The sequence below is a fragment of the Lytechinus pictus genome, chromosome 16 (assembly GCF_037042905.1).
Source record: "Lytechinus pictus isolate F3 Inbred chromosome 16, Lp3.0, whole genome shotgun sequence".
Lineage (NCBI taxonomy): Eukaryota > Metazoa > Echinodermata > Echinoidea > Temnopleuroida > Toxopneustidae > Lytechinus > Lytechinus pictus.
This window is the reverse complement of record NC_087260.1, coordinates 14,719,330-14,739,390: the sequence shown is the minus strand read 5'-3', so window position 1 is coordinate 14,739,390 and position 20,061 is coordinate 14,719,330. Positions and strand designations below refer to the sequence as shown.

General features: G+C 34.8%; 2 protein-coding genes across 2 annotated transcripts in view; one reads left to right on the top strand and one right to left on the bottom strand.

The window, feature by feature from the left end:
* LOC129278769 (protein unc-80 homolog) overlaps positions 1-6,357 on the top strand; it is a 76,586-nt gene extending 70,229 nt beyond the window's left edge. The window contains exon 54 of the mRNA XM_064110840.1: positions 1,228-6,357. Within this exon, the coding sequence (XP_063966910.1) occupies positions 1,228-1,490 (263 nt within the window). The 3' untranslated portion in view covers positions 1,491-6,357. The remainder of the gene's footprint in view (positions 1-1,227) is intronic.
* Positions 6,327-20,061, bottom strand: part of LOC129278602 (flavin-containing monooxygenase 5-like) — a 26,253-nt gene continuing 12,518 nt past the window's right edge. The window contains exons 6-10 of the mRNA XM_064110841.1: positions 19,287-19,443; positions 17,555-17,656; positions 14,092-14,277; positions 9,527-9,660; positions 6,327-8,518 (exon numbers count right to left, since the gene is read on the bottom strand). Coding sequence (XP_063966911.1) covers positions 8,338-8,518; positions 9,527-9,660; positions 14,092-14,277; positions 17,555-17,656; positions 19,287-19,443 — 760 coding nt within the window. The 3' untranslated portion in view covers positions 6,327-8,337. The remainder of the gene's footprint in view (positions 8,519-9,526; positions 9,661-14,091; positions 14,278-17,554; positions 17,657-19,286; positions 19,444-20,061) is intronic.

The window sequence follows — 20,061 nt, the reverse complement described above, 5'->3', positions numbered from 1 at the left end:
ATTTACATGTATGGTCAATGAACGTGGTATTATGTCATTATATGAATGATGTTTTTGTGAATGATTATTTTATAGTAGTTTTCAAAGTTAGCACTGCTGCTATATTAAATTGCGTAATGCAGGCGAGACTGCCAGAGGCGTTCCACTTGTTCTTATACATGTATCTACAGTAGATATGAATGCATTTGTATATCCTTTTTCTTCCAGAGAATAATTTTCTTTCTTGTTTTTAGAAATATATAGTAACACAATATATACCCGGGGTAGCTCCTTCAGTTCTCGAAACTGTTCTCTCTGCATTATATTTTTTTTTCGGGGGGGGGGGGGTGCAAAGTCACTTCCTTCAAAAATCAAATGCTTGTGAGTACATGTACCTACATGTATTGTTGATAAATGCAAAATATTCAAAGACATACAGTACATTCATTTCAAGCATATTAAAATACATGTTTCATGCATGTGCTTATAGTGCAATTTTGTGTATACATGCAGCTATGATTTCTAGCTGTGTCATTATTTTTACTGATTGAGAACTATATATTCATATGTATACATGTATAATTATGTGAATATAATGTGATTGTGTTATTGATTATGCAAATATTACTGATTCATTTTTTCATTTCATTTCATTTATTTCATATTAAAAACCAATACACACAATTACAAAAGACAGAAAAGGAAATTACTCCATGTATATATAAAAGAGAGAAAAAAAAAAAAAAAAAAAAAACATACAACAAAATTAAAATACGATGGTAAATAATGTGACCGGGGCTAGAAAAAGCAGAGCTTATCGAGTCTAGCCCCGGCAGAAATGGAGAATACGAGAAGGAAGGAGAGGCCCACCCCGGTCAGAGGCATTAGGCACTCTGATCGTGACCAACTAAGCTCCTGGAGTAGCTCTCTCCTCCAGTGAACACTTTAAAATCAACCTAATGGAAATAAGGGGGGGGGGGACAGAAAAAAAAAGGGAATTAAAACGAGTTACACACTGATTTTGATTAATGATTATTTAGAATTGCACAGATAACTTTTCAATTTTCAATTATATCAATTATAACAAATTGTATGTCATGCGGACAGGGCCGTTGTGGAAAGCAGTTTGAAACTGACAATGCTGCCCTGTGTAAATACATGTAAAACAACAAATAAATAAATAAATGCTTTTATTTGTGGTAACACCGGCCATTAAGTTGCATCTTTCATTTTCTTATTGTCTAATAGTCGGAGATGCCTTGCTAGAAAAGTTTGATCACGACGAAGAGGAAACAAACGAGGAGAGCCGTCTGCTCCAAGACACGTCTTCCCCTCCCACCCTCAAAGCAACCCAGCACAAATTTGTAGCTATGGGACCGCAGACTGACACGGAGGAAGAGGACGTTAGTAACGTTCAGGAAACGATGAGACTTTTAGACCTTGCAAAGGAGCGTAATCCGGTTATTAAGGACAGAAGAGGCACATCCTCGACTGAAGACACGCATGTCTAGGATTACCTGATGGGCTAACACCATGTAGATGCAGTGGTACTACAGTGTAAGGAATTCCTCCATAGACATTTGATAGCCAACATGACTTTTTAATGACTTGGACTGCAGTGTAGACTATAGCCATACTATTTGATTTTTATGGTTATCAAACATGATTTTTTATGACTGGGACTGTAGTGTAAGGAATTCCTTTTTAGATCTGCTTTTCAATTATTATGCTTAGCTTACATGAGATTGCATGTCTTGGACTACATATGTTGTGAGGGGGAGGGGGGTACATTCAAGGATAAATGCTTTTCATATAAAAAAAAATGTGTGGGGGAACACATATATCTGAAATATGAATGATTCATTTGTCTCATCATACTCATGTAGATGATTGGCATTACATGTAGCTTTTTCTTCTTGTTTTTTATTAAAGCACAGGTAAGAGTATCATTTGCATTCTTGACCTGCCACCCCCAAACCAACAATTTTTATAGAGCTCAAAAAGGGACATCATTAGATTTAAAACGATATAGCTTGTCAAAATTGATCTACAATAACCCACAAATGTACTTGACCTTTTCGAAGAATAAAGAGAAAACAATTTTCGAAGTTGGGAGCTCACTCAAGCACGAGATTTTTTCACACTGTTCGATCTCGGTGAAACTCTTACCAATGTTGTCAAAGAAACTCTTGTATCTTGTCCTTTGTTTAACAGGCATGTTTAAACTTTACAAATTCAAATTTTCATTACGTCTTACCCCCGTTTGAAAACGGACCGCAGATCAGATGGCAAACTGCGGTATTTCACCCCATTTTGCATTTGAAAATCTAAAACATCATTTCCAAGCCCTGGGGGTCGTTTCATAAAGCTGTTCGTAAGTTAAGAGCGACTTTAACAACGACTGGTGATCATCGCCAATGGTTTGTACCATTTACCGCAAGACATGATCACCATGCAGTCGCTCTTAACTCACGAACAGCTTTATGAAACACCCGCCTGATCAACCCCGCTTGGCCAGGTAATCCCCACAGGCCAGATTATGAGCGTTGAGCCAAGGACGAAATGATAAACAACAGCTGTGTATTACGTAAGTCTTCTCTGCCTGTAGAAGGACCTTCGGAATTAAATTATTGTATTCGATATTTAATCATGTTTTCAAAGGCATATTGTATTCAGAAATTCAATGCTAGACCATTTTCAATTTCGAACGAAGAAAATCAACCTCGAAATAAGGAAAGTAAGTGAATAAAAAATGGCGACATGTTTTCTCGGACCGCACTCGGGCTGTTGTGTTATCTTCGGACCGAGGTCAAGAAACAGGTGTTTTGATAATTACATTGCATGCCTGTGGCAGTATGGTTTTCGTATTCGGAGAAGAGAATTCATTGAGAAAAAATGGGGTATAGTGTCATCAAATGGAGGTATTTCGTCATGTGACAGTATGAAGAAGAAAGAATTGTTTTCAGATTAGCCAATTTTCATTTTTTATTAAATACTTTTTTGAACTTTTGAAGACATGATAATTATTTGGCTTTATTGTCTAACGGTGTTTTAAAGAACAAGAGAGCTTGAACTCAAATATAAATAGACACAAAATTTGTCTTGTTAAAGGCTTTTCACAACTCTGAATCAGAGCCACATTGTTTTACATGCTATTAGTGCATGCATGGTGTAAATATGAAGTGCTTAAAAACAATCAGAAACATCACAACAGTATCAAAATATACCTTCTTAAACATTCTCTCTGTACATTTAAATGCATGGTTTTATCAATTGAAGTACATGTACATGTACTGCTGTCAATGAAAATATGCACATGTATATTTGTAGAAGCTCTACATTGTTCTAATTTATTAAGCATTAATCCATACCCATTATCAAAACTCAATTTAATAAATTATACCTCCACAAAGCCCATCTCATTTGACAAAAGCACTCATTGAACATTTTACCATATTATTGTATGGTATCAAACAATATCATATATAATATTTGTGTACAGTGGAACAATATGTATTCACAGAGTTGTAAATTGTTATATTTTCTGAAATGCGCTGAACGTAACAAGAAGTATCCAAAGCAAAGATGCATGTATGTTGATATTGTGATGTTACATGTACAAACAATATGTATTTACATGTATCTACTAGGTGCTCATATATATCTTATATTATATCATACCATGTTCATGTACATTTCAAATATTAAACATAGATCTCTCTCAAATATGTATTCCTCACATGCCAAATAGAAAACCACAATGTATTTATTTAGACACTGTTAAGATATAAGAGTATATGATACAGTATATATATATGACAAGAATTTGTGAATAATTACTGATAGAATTAAGAAAAATACTATTCATGTACATCTATAGTATTCTATTGTATTTTATGACTTGCACAAGACTATCATTGTTGTGTGATTAATGTCAATCTTGTGTAATATTAATGTGATGTGCAATGTTGCGTGCATATTTACATGTACATGGATATATGAGTATGAGTGTTTGCTACATGTATGTTAAAAAAAAAATGACATGCTTCGGTTTTTAGACAAAAGGCTCATTACACACAGGCCTTTTGACTTTGAACAGAGGATATACAGTATATTGACTCAGCAGTTATGTATTTTACCTTGGATTTAACAACTTTTTTATCCAGTTGACCTTTGTAAATAAACAGTATTTATTTGACCTTTATTTGTTTAATATCAATTGTACTTTTTTATGTTATCACAAGACAGGGAATTTGTCCTTGTAGAATGCATATTATAGCCTACAGTTTATGTACATGTACACTGTAGATGCACTTCAAAAACTTTGTTGAAGTATTAATGACCTTGATTTTCTAGCTCCAGCAGCCTGCGGTATAGCCCAAGTTGATGAGTGCCATTTTTTAAAGGCAATTTCTAACTTGGGAGGGGGAGACATAGCAACGTACCTGGTTCAGTTTAGTCCTCGACTCTGGACAAGCGTTATATTTGAAATTTTTTGTCAGCTCCGAAACTTGGGAGACATCTGTTGTTCCAGTCCAGCAATTTTTGAAAGATCTCCCAGCTGTTCTTGAACATGTGACGGGCATTTTCAATATTACTGTGTTCTTGAATTGTCTGTACATCACAGAGCAGGAAACGCCGTTTTCATACATCGTCGAGTGAAAACTCCCTAATGATTATTAGCGTGTGGGGGGGGGGGGGGTTCACAAAGAAGTAGTGTGTGCCCCTAAGCATGATCTTTCCAATGCAAAGAAGCATCCTTGTTGGTACTTAATTAAGCATCCTTGTTTGTATTTGCCAAGTTGTCTAAATTTGACATATATAGTTAAATTGTACTTGTATGTGCAGTCATAAAGACTGACTGACTGAATGTTGTTTTTACTCTACTTGTACATGTTTATTCTTCTTGCTGGCCTCGAGTCTATTATCATGTATATTTATTGATTCGTATAGTATAATTTTCTGTCATTCATTTATTTGCAAATTCCCAGGATATATTTCCATAATTCTAATTTTCTGTCATTAAAAATAAAAAATGTTGGGAAATCAAGTCGAGTCATACAAGTACATTGCCCCGTCCATTAGGCACCTTTAATACCGAAAATCAGTTGCAACTTTTCTACAAGCGTCTTTTCATCGCAGACAAAACAGTATGGAATGCAGGAAGGTTGCTGTAAAAGACGCTTCACAGATTTTTAGGAGGTGGCTTGCTGTATGCAGGCAAAGATGTAGCTGCATGATACAAAAATACATCATTAGACCCACTGAATATGTGACAAAGACAACTTTGCTCACTAAATACCAGTATTATACTAACTAGAAGTATTAAAGGAGAATGAAACTCTTGGAGCATGTTAGCTTTGGTGAAAGCAGAAAAATCAAAGAATGAGATCAACAAAAGTTTGAGTAAAATAGGACTAGCAATAGAAGAGTTATGAGCATTTGAATGTCGAGATCACTAATGCTATGGAGATCCTCCCATTGGCAATGCGACCAAGATCTATGATGTCACAGATGAACAACTCTCCCCTTTTGGACACTGAAAATATACCCCAAAACATCTCTTTTTTCTCATTCTAATCATATGACAAACGATTCATCAATGATATAATGTTGTGAAACCTCTGTACTTGTCCTCTCATAAAGAGAACACCTCACCTTGTGATAGACTCTATAAAAGTGAGAATATAAGTGAAATAAGTAGTAAAGTAATGAGGGAGTTGTACGTGTGTGACATCACAGATCTTGGTCGCATTGCCAATGGGAGGATCTACATGGCATTAGTGATCTCGACATTCAAATGCTCATAACTTTCTTATTATTCATTCAATCTTCCTCAAACTTTCAACAATATGTTTCTTTGATTTTTCTCTTTGATATGGATTCAGCTGGTTTCAAGGGTTTCATTCTCCTTTAAAGTACTAGTAGCATATCTTTGTGATTTAATCACGTTTAGAAAATTAACCCCCAAAGTCACGTTTTCATGTACTACTTTCAAATTGCAACACGGTTCCAATTATCAAGATTTGCATCTTGTCCTGTTCTCATTTGAAATTGTATTTTTGAAGCATAAATTATGTTTAGAACCATTATGAAATAGTGATTTGGATCCTAATAAAATGATTGTCATTGTCATTCTGCTTGGGTATTAGAAAAATTATACACACTTGTTAAATTTAAAACAGTCACTGTTCCAAATGTATCTCGTCTATGATATACATCATCAATGGCATTGATAACAATATGTATGTATATTATCATTTCAAAGTAAGAAATTGTATAATGTGAGGATTAATGAAATGTAAATGTATAATTTACCTTGTTTTATGTAAACACATTGCATCACCTTCCTATAAATAAAACACTAATAAACATAAACATTTATAATTTCAGAGTTGTTTATTCTTTGGTTTGAATCATAGAGATACATTTAATAATAAAACAATAAAATATATCATATAAAATGTACAATTTTACATAAATTAAAAAAAATATATTGTCAATTGTATTAAATACATGATGAGAACAAAAGCTCAAGTGGGGAAAGGAAAAACGAGGAAGAGAGGGGGAGGGAGGGATAGCAACTTTTGTAATCTCTTTGAAACCGTTTTTTAAGCACCATTACTAACCTCAACAAATTACAAAAATAGATTTTTGATCCTGATTTTGTTTCACTTCATACTTCCATTTTAAAATGAGATTCACATCCTTTTACAAAAAAAAAAAAAAAACAATATTAAACCAATGGAAGACATCAATACAAAAATTTGACAAGGATTTATAAATATCTAGACGAGAAATATAGTAATATAGAAATTACAAATGTAATCATATAATTCAATAATGAATTTGGCAAGTACATTTGAACATATCAAATTTGATATGATAAAAATGTCTAATTTCACGAATAAAGAGTGTACATGAAACACCCATGTACATGTATGCATGTACACATATACAACAAATAAAGTCCATTGCACTACAGATTCAAATATAATTAAATATAAATTAAATTCTTTGATAGAGAAAATGCAGCAATATAAACAAATCTTCATTTCCCAACACAGTCCCCCATGAACCCCTCTTAGCATACAAAACAAATTCTTGACAATTTCAATTTCCCAACATATCGCCACAGATTTAGACCATGGCCCATGTTAAACCCGAGTTAAAAATATGGGCCATACATTTTTACTTTGACCTAAATGGCTTTGATTTGGCAAGCCTTAATTAGTGCTGGACTGAATCTTATAAAGAGTTATAATTGATCTTATCAACCTCAACTGTATGGAAATCCATCAATGTCATAATTTTTTTCTTATGGAAATTTGCACAATAATATCCTTTGTAAACAAAGAGAAGCATACTGAATTTTCAAGTAAACAATGAATGTATGAATATACATCAGATCTACAAATTATTTTGAACAAACGTGTATTTAGGATGTCGATGTTGCTGGCTTTCCATAGTTGTGATTGATCGGATCAATCGAAACTCTGTGTAAGACGGGGCCCTGGTTGATAATTGATTCCAATGTTAGTCGATTATCGCACAAAATATTGCCATTAGTCTGAAAATTCATTATACACATCATCATGAGCTGCATTTCCGTGAGAGCAGGGATGGGGGAAATGTCTATTTATACATTTATACATCTTTATCAGTATATTTATGTGTATATATGCCATAATGACCTATTACAATACAGTAATAAATTAATAACACTTGTCCCCCTCCTTTGCCTGCCACCCCCCTTAGGATTTTAATTCCTCTGTTTTTCCCTTTCTTGGATTATGCTTGGTTATTTTTCTCTCTTTGTAAACTATGTAAGCCTTTTCCCTGTGGTACGGCAATCAGGAGGATAGACCTAGATAGGCCAATGGCTTTCTGTCTTTCCCCCAAATCCGTCGTACAGTGGAGATCGTTGTTCTTTACTATTTCTTTATGACTACATGTACTTATACTTTATACTTGTCAATATCTGTTCTGTTGTATAAAAAGTTTATCTGTATTTATGTACATATGTGTATTTTAAAGAGGGGTGAAATAAATGAATATGCATCTGAATCTGAAAGAAAGGCTTTCATCATTGCTTGTCCATGAAAAGTGGGCATTCCAAAGTTCTGACTTGGTTTAAAGCAATACAGAGCAGCATTGTGGTCAATATATAGTGATTAACTTTTCATAATGAAGAATATTTTGGTCATATCTTTTTAGCACGATATATCAACATAATCATAAAACTATTATTGAGTATTCAATATTTTTCTCACTATCGCATAATTCTGATAATATAAAAATATCGCCCAGCAATAGCCTTAATATCGTAAATTCCATCTCGTTCCCAATAAAAACAACCTAATAAACTATGACTGTTATCAACCATACTAGCAATGCAAAAATAAGACCTAGAACTGCCAGGACGCTGTAGTGGGCTAGTCCGGTTACTGACACCTTCCTTACTTCTGATGCGGCATCGGACCATTTGTTTGGACCCTGGAGACGATACTGAGCTGGTCCGCAGGTCCCGAATAATAGCCTGGAAGATCAATTAAATAATTACAATAACAAGATGTAACATATATCCACTTGTAGCAGTTCATACAGAATGTTTCAAAATGCTGCAGATTTATCACCCTGCTTTAGCATACTACACGTATCTACAATAAATTCCTGTTGAGTACCCATTTACCTTAACCTGGGTAAAGTGTGGCAAATAAAAGTATATGTCTTGCCAAATGACGCGGGTGGTGCGATTGGATTTTAACCCTGGACCTTAAGGTTCAAAGTCTGTCCGGAAACTAAACCATTGTAATGCTCTCTCATCTTCTTATAGTAAGTTTAGGAGTCGTTAACATTCATTCATTGGAAAGGAAAAGAAATGATCATTCAATTATACTCATTATAAATTTAATGAATAAATATAATAATATACTAATACTTTTGAAATTAAAATTCTCATTCTGAGCCTCAAATAAAATAATTTGACTTGTTTCTACATGTACTTTATAATGATCATTATCATTATTATTTTATGTAATGTTTTGGTCATTGTGCAATACAAATTTCATTCGTCCAGAGTGGCATGTGAGAGTTCATATGCCTAAAGGGAAACAAAAAAGAATATATCTTATTTCTTATCTTGCTCTTCATATTCTTTTACTTTGTATGTACATATATTTTTTTCATAGTCAAATAAATGATGATGATGATGGTGAGTACCATGATGATGATGATGATGGTGATACTGATGGTGATGAAGGTGGTGGTGATGATGGTGAATACAATGATGAGGATGATAATGATAATGGTGATACTGATGATGACGATGATGGTGATGCTGGTGGTGATGAAGGTGGTGGTGATGATGATGAATACAATGATGAGGATGATAACGATAATGGTGATACTGATGACAATGATGGTGGTGACAATGATGATGGTAACGATGATGATGGTGATTACGATGACGACGATGATCATGAAGATGACGATGATAATGAAATGCACAAAAATTACGAGGGTTTAGCTGTTAACATACACATACCTCCATGCTAGGGTAGGGTACCTCCATAGATCAGGTTGAGCCCCAAACTTCTGAGCGATACTGTCACAATAGAGTATAGGATCCTTCTGGATGGTGTGTCTTGCAGACTTGTGGTATCTCTTCTTACTTTCCTCCTGTAATGAAATAAAAATGAACAAGAAAAATGTAAAGAAAAGGTGAAAAAAGTCTTATTACTCTTCTCAATACATCCTGGTTCAAGTTCTGAAGGGCGATATGAATACTTCAGCTCAAATTCATTGATTAGATATCAGAATGGATTAAATTCCAAATCACAGCAGTCCTATAATCATTGGCCAAACTGGAGAGCATTTCATCAACAATTGACAACTTTCCTTGATTTTGATTGACTGAGAGGCATTCTGCCGTACTTTGGCAAAAGGAAGCAAGTTAAAAATGTATCATTTGTTGTAAATGAGCAATGTGTGTTCATCATTTACATAGGCATCCATGCAATTCAACAGCATATTTTCTTCAATATCTTTCCATAGAACAATTATTTCTTCCAAAATTTTCCCTGAACGTGCAACATACAAAGGGCGTTTCAGAAACAACAATAACTCTAATTTGACTGATGTGTCACTTGCTTCCTTTCGCCAAAGTTGGGCAGCATTGTAACTAATGGTAACTGTCAGATAAAACAGGACCTGTCGGATAAAATGTCCGACAAGTCCTTTCATGAGATGCTCCCACTCTGACACAATTGCTTGTAATTCAATAAAAATTCAAAACAAACATTTTCATTCTGAGCCTCAAATTAATTTGACTCGTTTTCTATTTTTAAAAATGATGCACAAAATGGTGTGAATTTTTCCAAAATGGGATTGCCAACTGTCAAGAGGAAGTGTGTTGGTCTTTAGTTTGAACATATTTTGAACAAGATTAGGCGCTAATGCAGTTTCGCACCGGCCGATTACCAGCATACCTCATCACCAATACTTGTTCCCAAATGTCATGACAAGTCTCTCAGTCACATTTCGAGGTCAATATTCAATTCAATTCAATTCAATTCTGGTTTTATTGTGAAAATGGTACATGACAAAAGTCCAAAGACTCATATTATCATATTTACAAAGTAAAAATGTACATGTATATTATTAAAAGATTACAATATATCACAATTCTAGTGCTAGACAAATAATCAACAAATAAAGCCAGAAAAAATAATTTTGGACAATCTCAAAAAAAGATTAAAATTGATTGAAATTATAACATTGTAAAACTATGATCGTCAAAATTAAATCAGCAAAGTTGCGAGTATTAAGTACATATATAAATTAACATTTACACTTTTAAAATATCATCATATTCAAAAGAAGAAAATATGTATATAAAAAAATTTGTAAATAGCAAGACAAATTGAATATTATAATTATAAGACCCAAAAAATATAAACCAGATCAATGTAATTTGTGAATAATTGCAATTTCAAATTAGTTTGAGAATACATGTATGACAGTCATAAAACTAAAGAGAAATAAATACGATGTTACAATAGATTGGTATGAAGTCTGAAATTGACCATGTGATATACTGTAGATAGTACACCACCAGTCACAATCCCTTGACCACCCGTTCGCCTGCCTAAACCAGAGAACAAATTCAGTGCACTGAATCCTTTGTTCCCCGGCCTAAACAGGCAAACAGGTAGCTAAAGAAACGTGACCGGTACTGTATGCTTTATAGTAAAAACAAAAGATAAACGAACCAAAAAATTATTAAAGTTGGGCAAAATTACTGATAGAATAGTCATATTACATGTAGGTGGAACTCATGTAAGTAAAAAAAGAACATTGGAATAAAAATATATACCTACCTCTTTTCCAAATATCACGATCGGGAACAACTGTATTTCAGCTTTGATCTCGATGTCGTTGTTCGAATCCTCAGACATCACTTCGCGGATCTATCGCTTGGATTCGCCGTAATGTTGATATGGACTGAAGTTAGCAACCAAATCATGCGAACATGTGGCGAACAAACTGCCAGCATGCTGCAGGCGAATCTTTTGGTCGCGATATTTGGAAAAGAGGTGGGTATATTGACCTCGAAATGTGACTGAGAGACTTGTCATGACATTTTGGAACAAGAATTGGTGATGAGGTATGCTGGTAAACGGCCGGTGCGAAACTGCATTAGCGCCCAAGATTAACCAAAAGTTTACTGAAACATCCTTATTTTTAGCCTCAAATGCAATTATATAAATTGTTTATGCTCTAAAAAAATATCAGTTGTTGCAAAAAAGTCCAGACACTCAGACAGAAGTATGCTGACCTTTACAGTGCGTCCCAAAAAAAACTATACACTTTTGAAATGGCTGCCAAATAAAAAGTATATCACTTTGGGGGGAAAGACTTACATACATGGAAGCCTATAAAGTCAACTTTAAAATGACACCAAAAAGTTGGAAAACTTTTCATGCTTGAGCGAGCACTGCCCACTAAAACAAAGGGTATGGAAATTAGGGTGGGCAGGAATTAGCCTTCCAATTTCTTTCAGTTTTTGAGATGCGAGTCCCTTGGAACTTGCAAAGTTGAGGATGTTTTGATAAATCAATGATCAAGCATTATCAATTTAGGTTTTTAGAGCAAATTTTAAGAATTATTAAATTGAAATTTAATGTATGAGTGAACATGAAATACAATTTTTCACTTTTTAAGTGGATCTCAGCAATGTGTTCATGGAAGTCAGAATATGGATAGGACTTAGGTGGGGGAAGTAGGTTGACGGGATATGGGTCAACAGAACACTTAACCCCCCCCCCTCTCTCTCTCTACCCCTTTCACCCCTCCTGAGAGACTAGCCTTTGCTAGGGTGAGCAGGAATTAGCCTTAATTCCATTTTTTTTTTGAGGTGAGTCCTTTGGAACTTGCAAAGTTAAGGGTGTTATGCTAAATTACTGATAAATGGAGATCCGTTTTGGTTTCTTAAGCAAATTTCACGAGTTACTAAATTGAAATGTAATGCATGAGTAAACAGGAATTGTAATTTTAGTGTAGCATTTTTCGTTTATTATGTGGATCTTAGCAAGTGTGCTTGTGAGAGTCAGAGTAATGTGATGGTACCTGTTACATGCAAGGGGATGAGATAGGGTAAGACTGGGTTAAAGGGGCATTCTTCTTTGTGTTCTCTTACAAATTACATGTCATGTACTCACCCCGCCCTCCACCCCTTTCTTTCTCTTGGTTGGTATTTAAAACTTAAAATGCCAAGTGACTGATGGTTGATGGGTCTTTCTTTTCCATTGAATGATTTATTAAGAACTTGACTAATTATGATAATTTATGAAATCATTTATTGAAAAAGCTGAATGTTTGATTGATAATGTATTGAAAAAGGTGAATATTTGATTGATGACATTGATTGAGTTTATTTACTAACAGATTGTTGATTGAATGATTGATAGATAAAAGTTGATGATCTAATTTTCAGAATTTATTATCAAATTGACAGTCCGCTTTGCACTTAATGCGTACATGTAATAGCAATCAGTCTCAATCTCAACAGGAGGGGGGAGGGACGGACCTGTAGGAGGGAGGCTAAACGTTCTGTTGACCCTTTTCCCATCAGCTTACTTCACACACTGAAGTCATTTCTTACTCCTATTCTCCTGACTCCAATGAACACACTGCTGAGACCCACATTGTAAGTTAAAATGCTTCACTAAAGATTGCAATTCATGCTTACTCATGCATGGAATTTCAATTTGATAATTCATGAAATTTGCTCTAACAATTTAAATTGATAATGAATGACCATCAATTCATCAGAACACCCTCAAGTTTGCAAGTTCCAAGGGACTCGCCTCTCAAAAACTGAAAGAAACCGAAAGGCTAATTCCTGCCCACCCTAATTTTCATACCCTTTGTTTAAGCGGGTAGTGCTCACTCAAGCATGAATAGTTTTCCAACATTTTGGTGTAATTTGAAAGATGACTTTATCGGCTTTCCATATGTATAAGTCTTTCCCCCCAAAGTGATATACTTTTTATTTGGCAGCCATTTCAAAAGTGTATAGTTTTTTTTGGGACGCACTGTATATTAATTATAGTTTTGCAATGGTTACAGGGGAAGTTCACTCAGACAAAAAGTTTATTGTATAAGAAGCTTAGCTGAAAAAATAATAAATATTATTAAGGGCTTGAGAAAAATCCATCTAAAAGATTTGTGACATCATATACAAGCAGCTTCCCCATATATTTGTGTAGTGAAAAGTCAATAGAATGTCATAAAAAAAGGAAATTATTTTTATTGTCCCTTCACTATAACAACAGACAAATCATTTCACACCCACTCCTGCAAAAAAAGAAAAATAAACATAGTCGTCATGAATCATTAAAAATTGAAATTCATGCATTTTACAATACATAACATATGGGGAAGCTGCTCATACATGACGTCATAAATAACAAACTTGAAATTCTAATAAATTTCTTAATTCTTGTTGAACCTTCAAAACATCACTAATATTCTTGATTATTTTTTCTGGTATTTTTTAGACCAAAATTTTGTCAGGGTGAACTTCCCCTTTAAATAATGATACTGTACCTCTTCTGTTTTGATGTCTTGTCTCATTTCTGCTTCTGATGGGAGTGTGACCTTCTTCTTACAGAGCTCGGCAAACCACCTTGCCTGGATCTCTGACATACTGATTACACCCCCGGACGCAGGCTGGACGAAGCCAATGAACGCAAGGGAGGGGCCAACGCTCGGAGAAAACACATTCTTGTAAAGCTAAAGAGAAAATAATAATATAATAATAATAATAATAGGCATTCTTATAGCACCATCTATCTAGAAATATTCTATTCCGAGGGGCACAAGAAAAGAAAGAATGAGAAAGTTTGGATGAGTGTCAAAGTGCCAATAACTAGTACTGTTAGAAAAGATAAGACTTCAGTTTACGGTAGATATGAAGGTCTCCAGGGATGGTATAATTCTTAAATTCAACGGCAAATTATTCCAGAGAAAAGGTGCTGAGGCAGAGAAAGCTCACGCACCATATGCTACACGTGTCTTGGGAGTCTTAAGAAGTTGCTGGTGTGATGATCTTAGGCTACGAGCTGGTGTATAATGCATGACAAGGTCTTGCAGATATTTTGGTGCCATGCCATTTAACACTTTCCAAGTGAGAAGAAGTATTTTAAATTCAATACGCTTCCGGGTTGGCAACCAATGTAACTTTTGGAGAATTGGTGAAATGTACGATTAATTTAGCGCACGTATCCACCTTGTTAGGTGCTCAAGGCGCTCCTACATGTATATTACCCCGGCGAAGCTAGTCTACCGATTCCGGTGCTCACAGCTTTTTGAGGAATTACTTCCTGCCAGTACTCATTTAACTCACCTGGGGTGAGTGCAGCACAATGTGGTAAATTTCTTGCTGAAGGAAAACACGCCAGGGCTGGGAATCGAACCCACGTCCCTCAGATTGAACGACGAGAGTCTTAACCACTAGACCACAACGTCCCCATATCCCCATATAGATCATACCAATTATCTTAATTACATAGGGTAGCCACTTCAGTTCCTATAAACTGTTCTCATAGCAGGCCCTGCATAGCACGTTATTATTACTCTTCTCCATTCTAATATAAGAGCCTGACAAAAAGGCAGAAGGAACAATGCGGATATATCTATAATACTTATAAACAAACCTCTGCAGAAAAAACAGAGGAAGTTTACATGTAGCAGAGTAGCGATAAATATATTGATGTGAAAATGATAGAAAATAAGTCTCATATTATCTGATAATTAGATCTATACAGTGCGTATCAAAAAACAGTTTACACTTTGAAAAAGCCCTGGGAATTAAAAAATATACAACATGTGGGTAATTTTTTCACATATAATCTTAGGTTTGGGTCTCATCTATCCAATGAAAGTAAAAGTTTTGACAGAATGTTACACTTGAGTGAGCACTGTCCATTTTTGTAAAGCTCGCAGAAATCTGTTTGCGCAGAAATGCTAGTTTTCACGCAGTGTCAAGGGGAAAGGGCGAAATCAAATTAACCCTGCGAAACATTTCTCATACATTTCCCTTGCACTTTTAGTCAATTGAAATAAAACAGATACATTCAAGCATTTTGTAACAATTTTGCCACCCAAATTGAAATTTCAACACTTAGTAAGCACAACCTTTACCCTTTTTGTGCCAGCTGGGTCTGAGGACATAACTAAATCTGAACAAAAGTTTATATTTTTTCACTAAGTTTTTATCATTTAAAGTGGGTTTACATTTCATTTTTTATTTAATACTTGTTTCTCCACACCTTTTCCAAGCTTGACAATGATTAACAAAATGAAAATCAAGCCTAAGCCATTTCATGTAAATCACAGCTCAGTGTAAATCAAATATCGTCACGATGGCCTTGGTGTGTAGGGGAGTGGGATGGGGCGCAATGCACTCTTTGATACGCACTGAATACCGTGTGAATAAAAACAAAGACTTGACACCTCACAATTCCCCAATTTAAGAAAAAGTATGTCATGAACAAAAAAAATGATTATGTACATGTATGGCCTGAACGAGTATGTTCTGACAAATAACTTGATACCACATTAAAGGGATACTCCAGGCTGAAGATATTTATATCTAAATAAATAAAGTAAAATTCAGAGCAAAATGCTGAAAATTTCATCAAAATCGGATAACAAATAACAAAGTTATTGAATTTTAAAGATTTGCAGTATTCCGGTGAAACAGTTCTAGGCATGTCTTCATGAATATTCATTAGGTGGGCTGATGATGTCACATCCCCACTTTCCTTTTATTACTAAATGTACATGAAATCATAATTGTTTCATTTTTTTCATAAATTTGTAAATGATGTGTCTCCATTATGATGAAATAAGTTGCAGGAAAAAATAGCTAATGCACCTAATTGGTTGTCAATCCAATTGTTTTAGTTCTTGGTTGAAAATTTTTGAATAAACCTAATTTCATATAATAAAATACAAAAGAACAAGTGGGATATGACATCATCACTAATCATTAGCCCACTTAAGGAATATTCATGAAGACATGCCGAGAACTGTTTCACCGGAATACAAATTTTAAAATTCAATAACTTTATTTGTTATCCAATTTTGATGAAATTTTCAGCATTTTGCTCTGTGAAGTTTACTTTATTTATTGATATATTAATATCTTCAGCCCGGAGCATCGCTTTAATGTGGTATGTGTTACCATTCGGATGACTAGGCAGTAATCTTTGCAATGATGTAAATTTTGATTTGCGCCAAACTAAGGCATGATATCAATGAATGAATCCAGATGTCAATAATGTCATAATCCTACAAGGGTTGCATTAAACTCCATTTCAAAACACCATTTTAATAATTTACATTATAATTGTTTAATAAACACATTTTAGTATGATTTTCAAGTTAATTTCATTGAAAAGGGTTTAGCTGTTTACTAACTCGTGTAGGATTATGACAACATTGGCATCTGGATTCATTCATTGCAGCCATGCCTTAATTTGGCGCAAAATTTACATCACTGCAAAAAAAACCCTTGTCATCCAAGTGTTAACACATACCACATAATATGGTATCAAATTCATTGGAAGAACATACTCTTTCAGGCCATATATAATAATCATATGTTCATGACATATTTTTTCTTTAGATTGTGGATTTGTGAGGTGTCAAGTTTTTTTATTCACATTTATATATGCAAGATAATACATGTTCTCCTAGCTCTGTCAAAATCAGTGTAAATTGGATTCGTCCAACATTTATGAACCGGGCCAATTCACAGTATACATGGATTTCAATTAGGCTTACATGTATTAGGCATTCATTTGGCCATTCCTTGGGCTGGCCATGTCAAATTTGGTGCATGGAGGTTTTTTTTTTGTCATATCCTACAAAAATATGGTCATGAAAATGATGAAATGCACAACAAGAAAATTTATCCCATTGCACTTCAGCACTCTGTTACATTGAAGATAAGTGGAAAAAAAAAATCGAAAATTAAACATCACTACAGCTCATAGTGTCTCACCTTCAGGACGTTGTTGCCGTCCTCTGTGACCTTTGACCTGGTGTCGTTGCTAAGGAAAGGTAGGTCAATATGATAACCAGTGCAAAATATGACTGAGTCAACCTACAGAAGGAAAGAAGTTCAAGATTGAATGGAGTAATTTTTAATTGTCTATAATGCCCTAAACAAACTTGTGAATACATGATAAGGGTGAAAAAACATCAATGAAAAGGAATAAAAAGAAATTTGATGGACATTGAAATATTTCAATATAAATGTTTACATCACGATTTGGATACTCATTTAGCTTATGACTTCAGGGAAATTGCATTCATCGATGACATATCATTACATCACCAATTGAATATATATAATGTTACTCAATTATTGCTATCAAAATATCGGCGATAACACAATATATCACTGTGTCTGAAAATTCATCATGTTTGTTCATTATACAGGGGTGTGAGTAGTAACAAATAAAAAGATCTGAGAAAAGCTGAAGGGTGTTGAAAAAGTCTGAAATAGAAAAAGCTCCCATACTTTTTGTACAGAGGAAGGCCAAAAATAAGCTGAAATTAAGCTGAAAATCAAAACAAAAAAAATCTGAACTCTCACACCCCTGATTATATGGGCTGCAGTTCTGTGAGAGCAGGAAAGGGGCAAATTGAAAGAAAGGCTTTCATGATCATCGGTGCTTCTCCATGAAAAGCGGGCATTTATGTACCAATTTCTCTAAGTTCTGAGGTGGTTCAAAGCAATACAGAATGCATATTGGTCAACAAATAGTGATAAACTTGTCTTAATCGAAAATATATTGGTCATACCACGATATATCAACATAATCATAAAACCATTATCGAATATATAATATTATTTTCGATATCTCATAGTTTCAATAATATCAAATAATCGCCCAGCACTAATTGAATATATTTTGCCCTCATTACCTATCCACCCATGGTGTATTTGATTGGTAAATGAATAAAGTTATATTAATATTATATCTACTTTTTTTATACATGTATGTGGAATTTGCGACTGTTTGCACACTCGCAAGAGCAATAAGATTGTATCAACAACTGAGGCTCGTTTCATAAAATTTACAACTCCTGTAACTTGCCATCATGACAACTACCATGGTAACAGTTCTCAGCAGCCATTATATGACACCTAGATAGATCCTTGTGATTTGATTGGTTGTTTGATATCGTTCATTCAGCCCATTTGGCAATGACATCATCAACCGTGCAATTTTGGATCCATTCATCGCGCAATTTTGGATCCATATGATTTTGTCCATTGCACTCGCGCACCGAGGCTGCAGCTCATGCCCCAGCAGTGCGCATGTTGTAATGACGTAACAATCAACAGACCGAAGTCGCACTGCATGAGCATGTTTTGCATCGAGATTCATGAATTTCATATGAAAAAAAAAAAATCATTTTTTAGGTGTCATATAAACCAAATAATGAATGTTTTTTCATTCGTGCAATGGACAGAATACTTCATTCGGTGTAAGATGAAATAATGATCCATTGAACTCGGCTACACCTCCTTGAATGGATCATTTCATCTTTCACCTCATGAAGTATTATGTCCATTGCACTTATAAACATTCATTATTTGTATAATAACAATCAAGGTTCCCATGGCAGTTACATGTACAATAATGGCAAAGCTACCGCAGTTGTAACTCTTCTTCGTGAAAAAGTACTGTGATTGCGGCAATCTGCAGCAAAAAGAGACGGACCTCAACGGAAGTGCCATCGGCGAAGGTGACCCTCTTCTCCTCCATCTTTGAGATGTTGGGATGGACGATGATGTGTTTCCTCTGGAGGTGGTTCAACAGCACTGGGCTCACTGTAGGTTGCGTCTGGAGGATCTTCATCTTAGGGTTCAAGCCATACCTGGAGGGGAGAAGAATAGCTATTAAACTTGTGACCCTCTGAAGTGCTGCTAAGGTCTATCATTCCAGTTTGCACTGGCCTACTTCTATCGTCTCTGGTAAGGTTTAGAAGATCTTTACCCTAAAAAGATTGGGCTATTTCGACGCCTAAGAAGACGGGGGGGGGGGGGGGGGGGGGGGCTGATTCAGATCTCGGCCGCCAATTTCGACGAAAATTGGCACGCGCGTTACCCATGGCATAATCTACAAAATGGTGATATCACATTCTGCAAAAAATCTCATTGCTAATTATCAATGCTAATTAGTGTGTAAAATCAAAAGTTTGCTCTAATTAACTAAATAATGCCCTAAATAGCTAATTTTTGGTTCACAGACTCTTTATAGGATTCTGATCAAGTGTACTTTAAAAATTTCAATATCCATTTATTTTTGTGTATACATTTTATTGTTTTCTAAATTTCGGAAGTGTTTCTGTTTTTCGACTTTTTTTCTGTTTTTTCAATGTAAATTTTCTGGGACTTTATTTTGGCCATAAACAAGATACAGTATTTTAATCAGTAAAAGGAAAAATAATGATACATTCATGAATTTAGGCTAAAAACACTATTTGCATTGGATT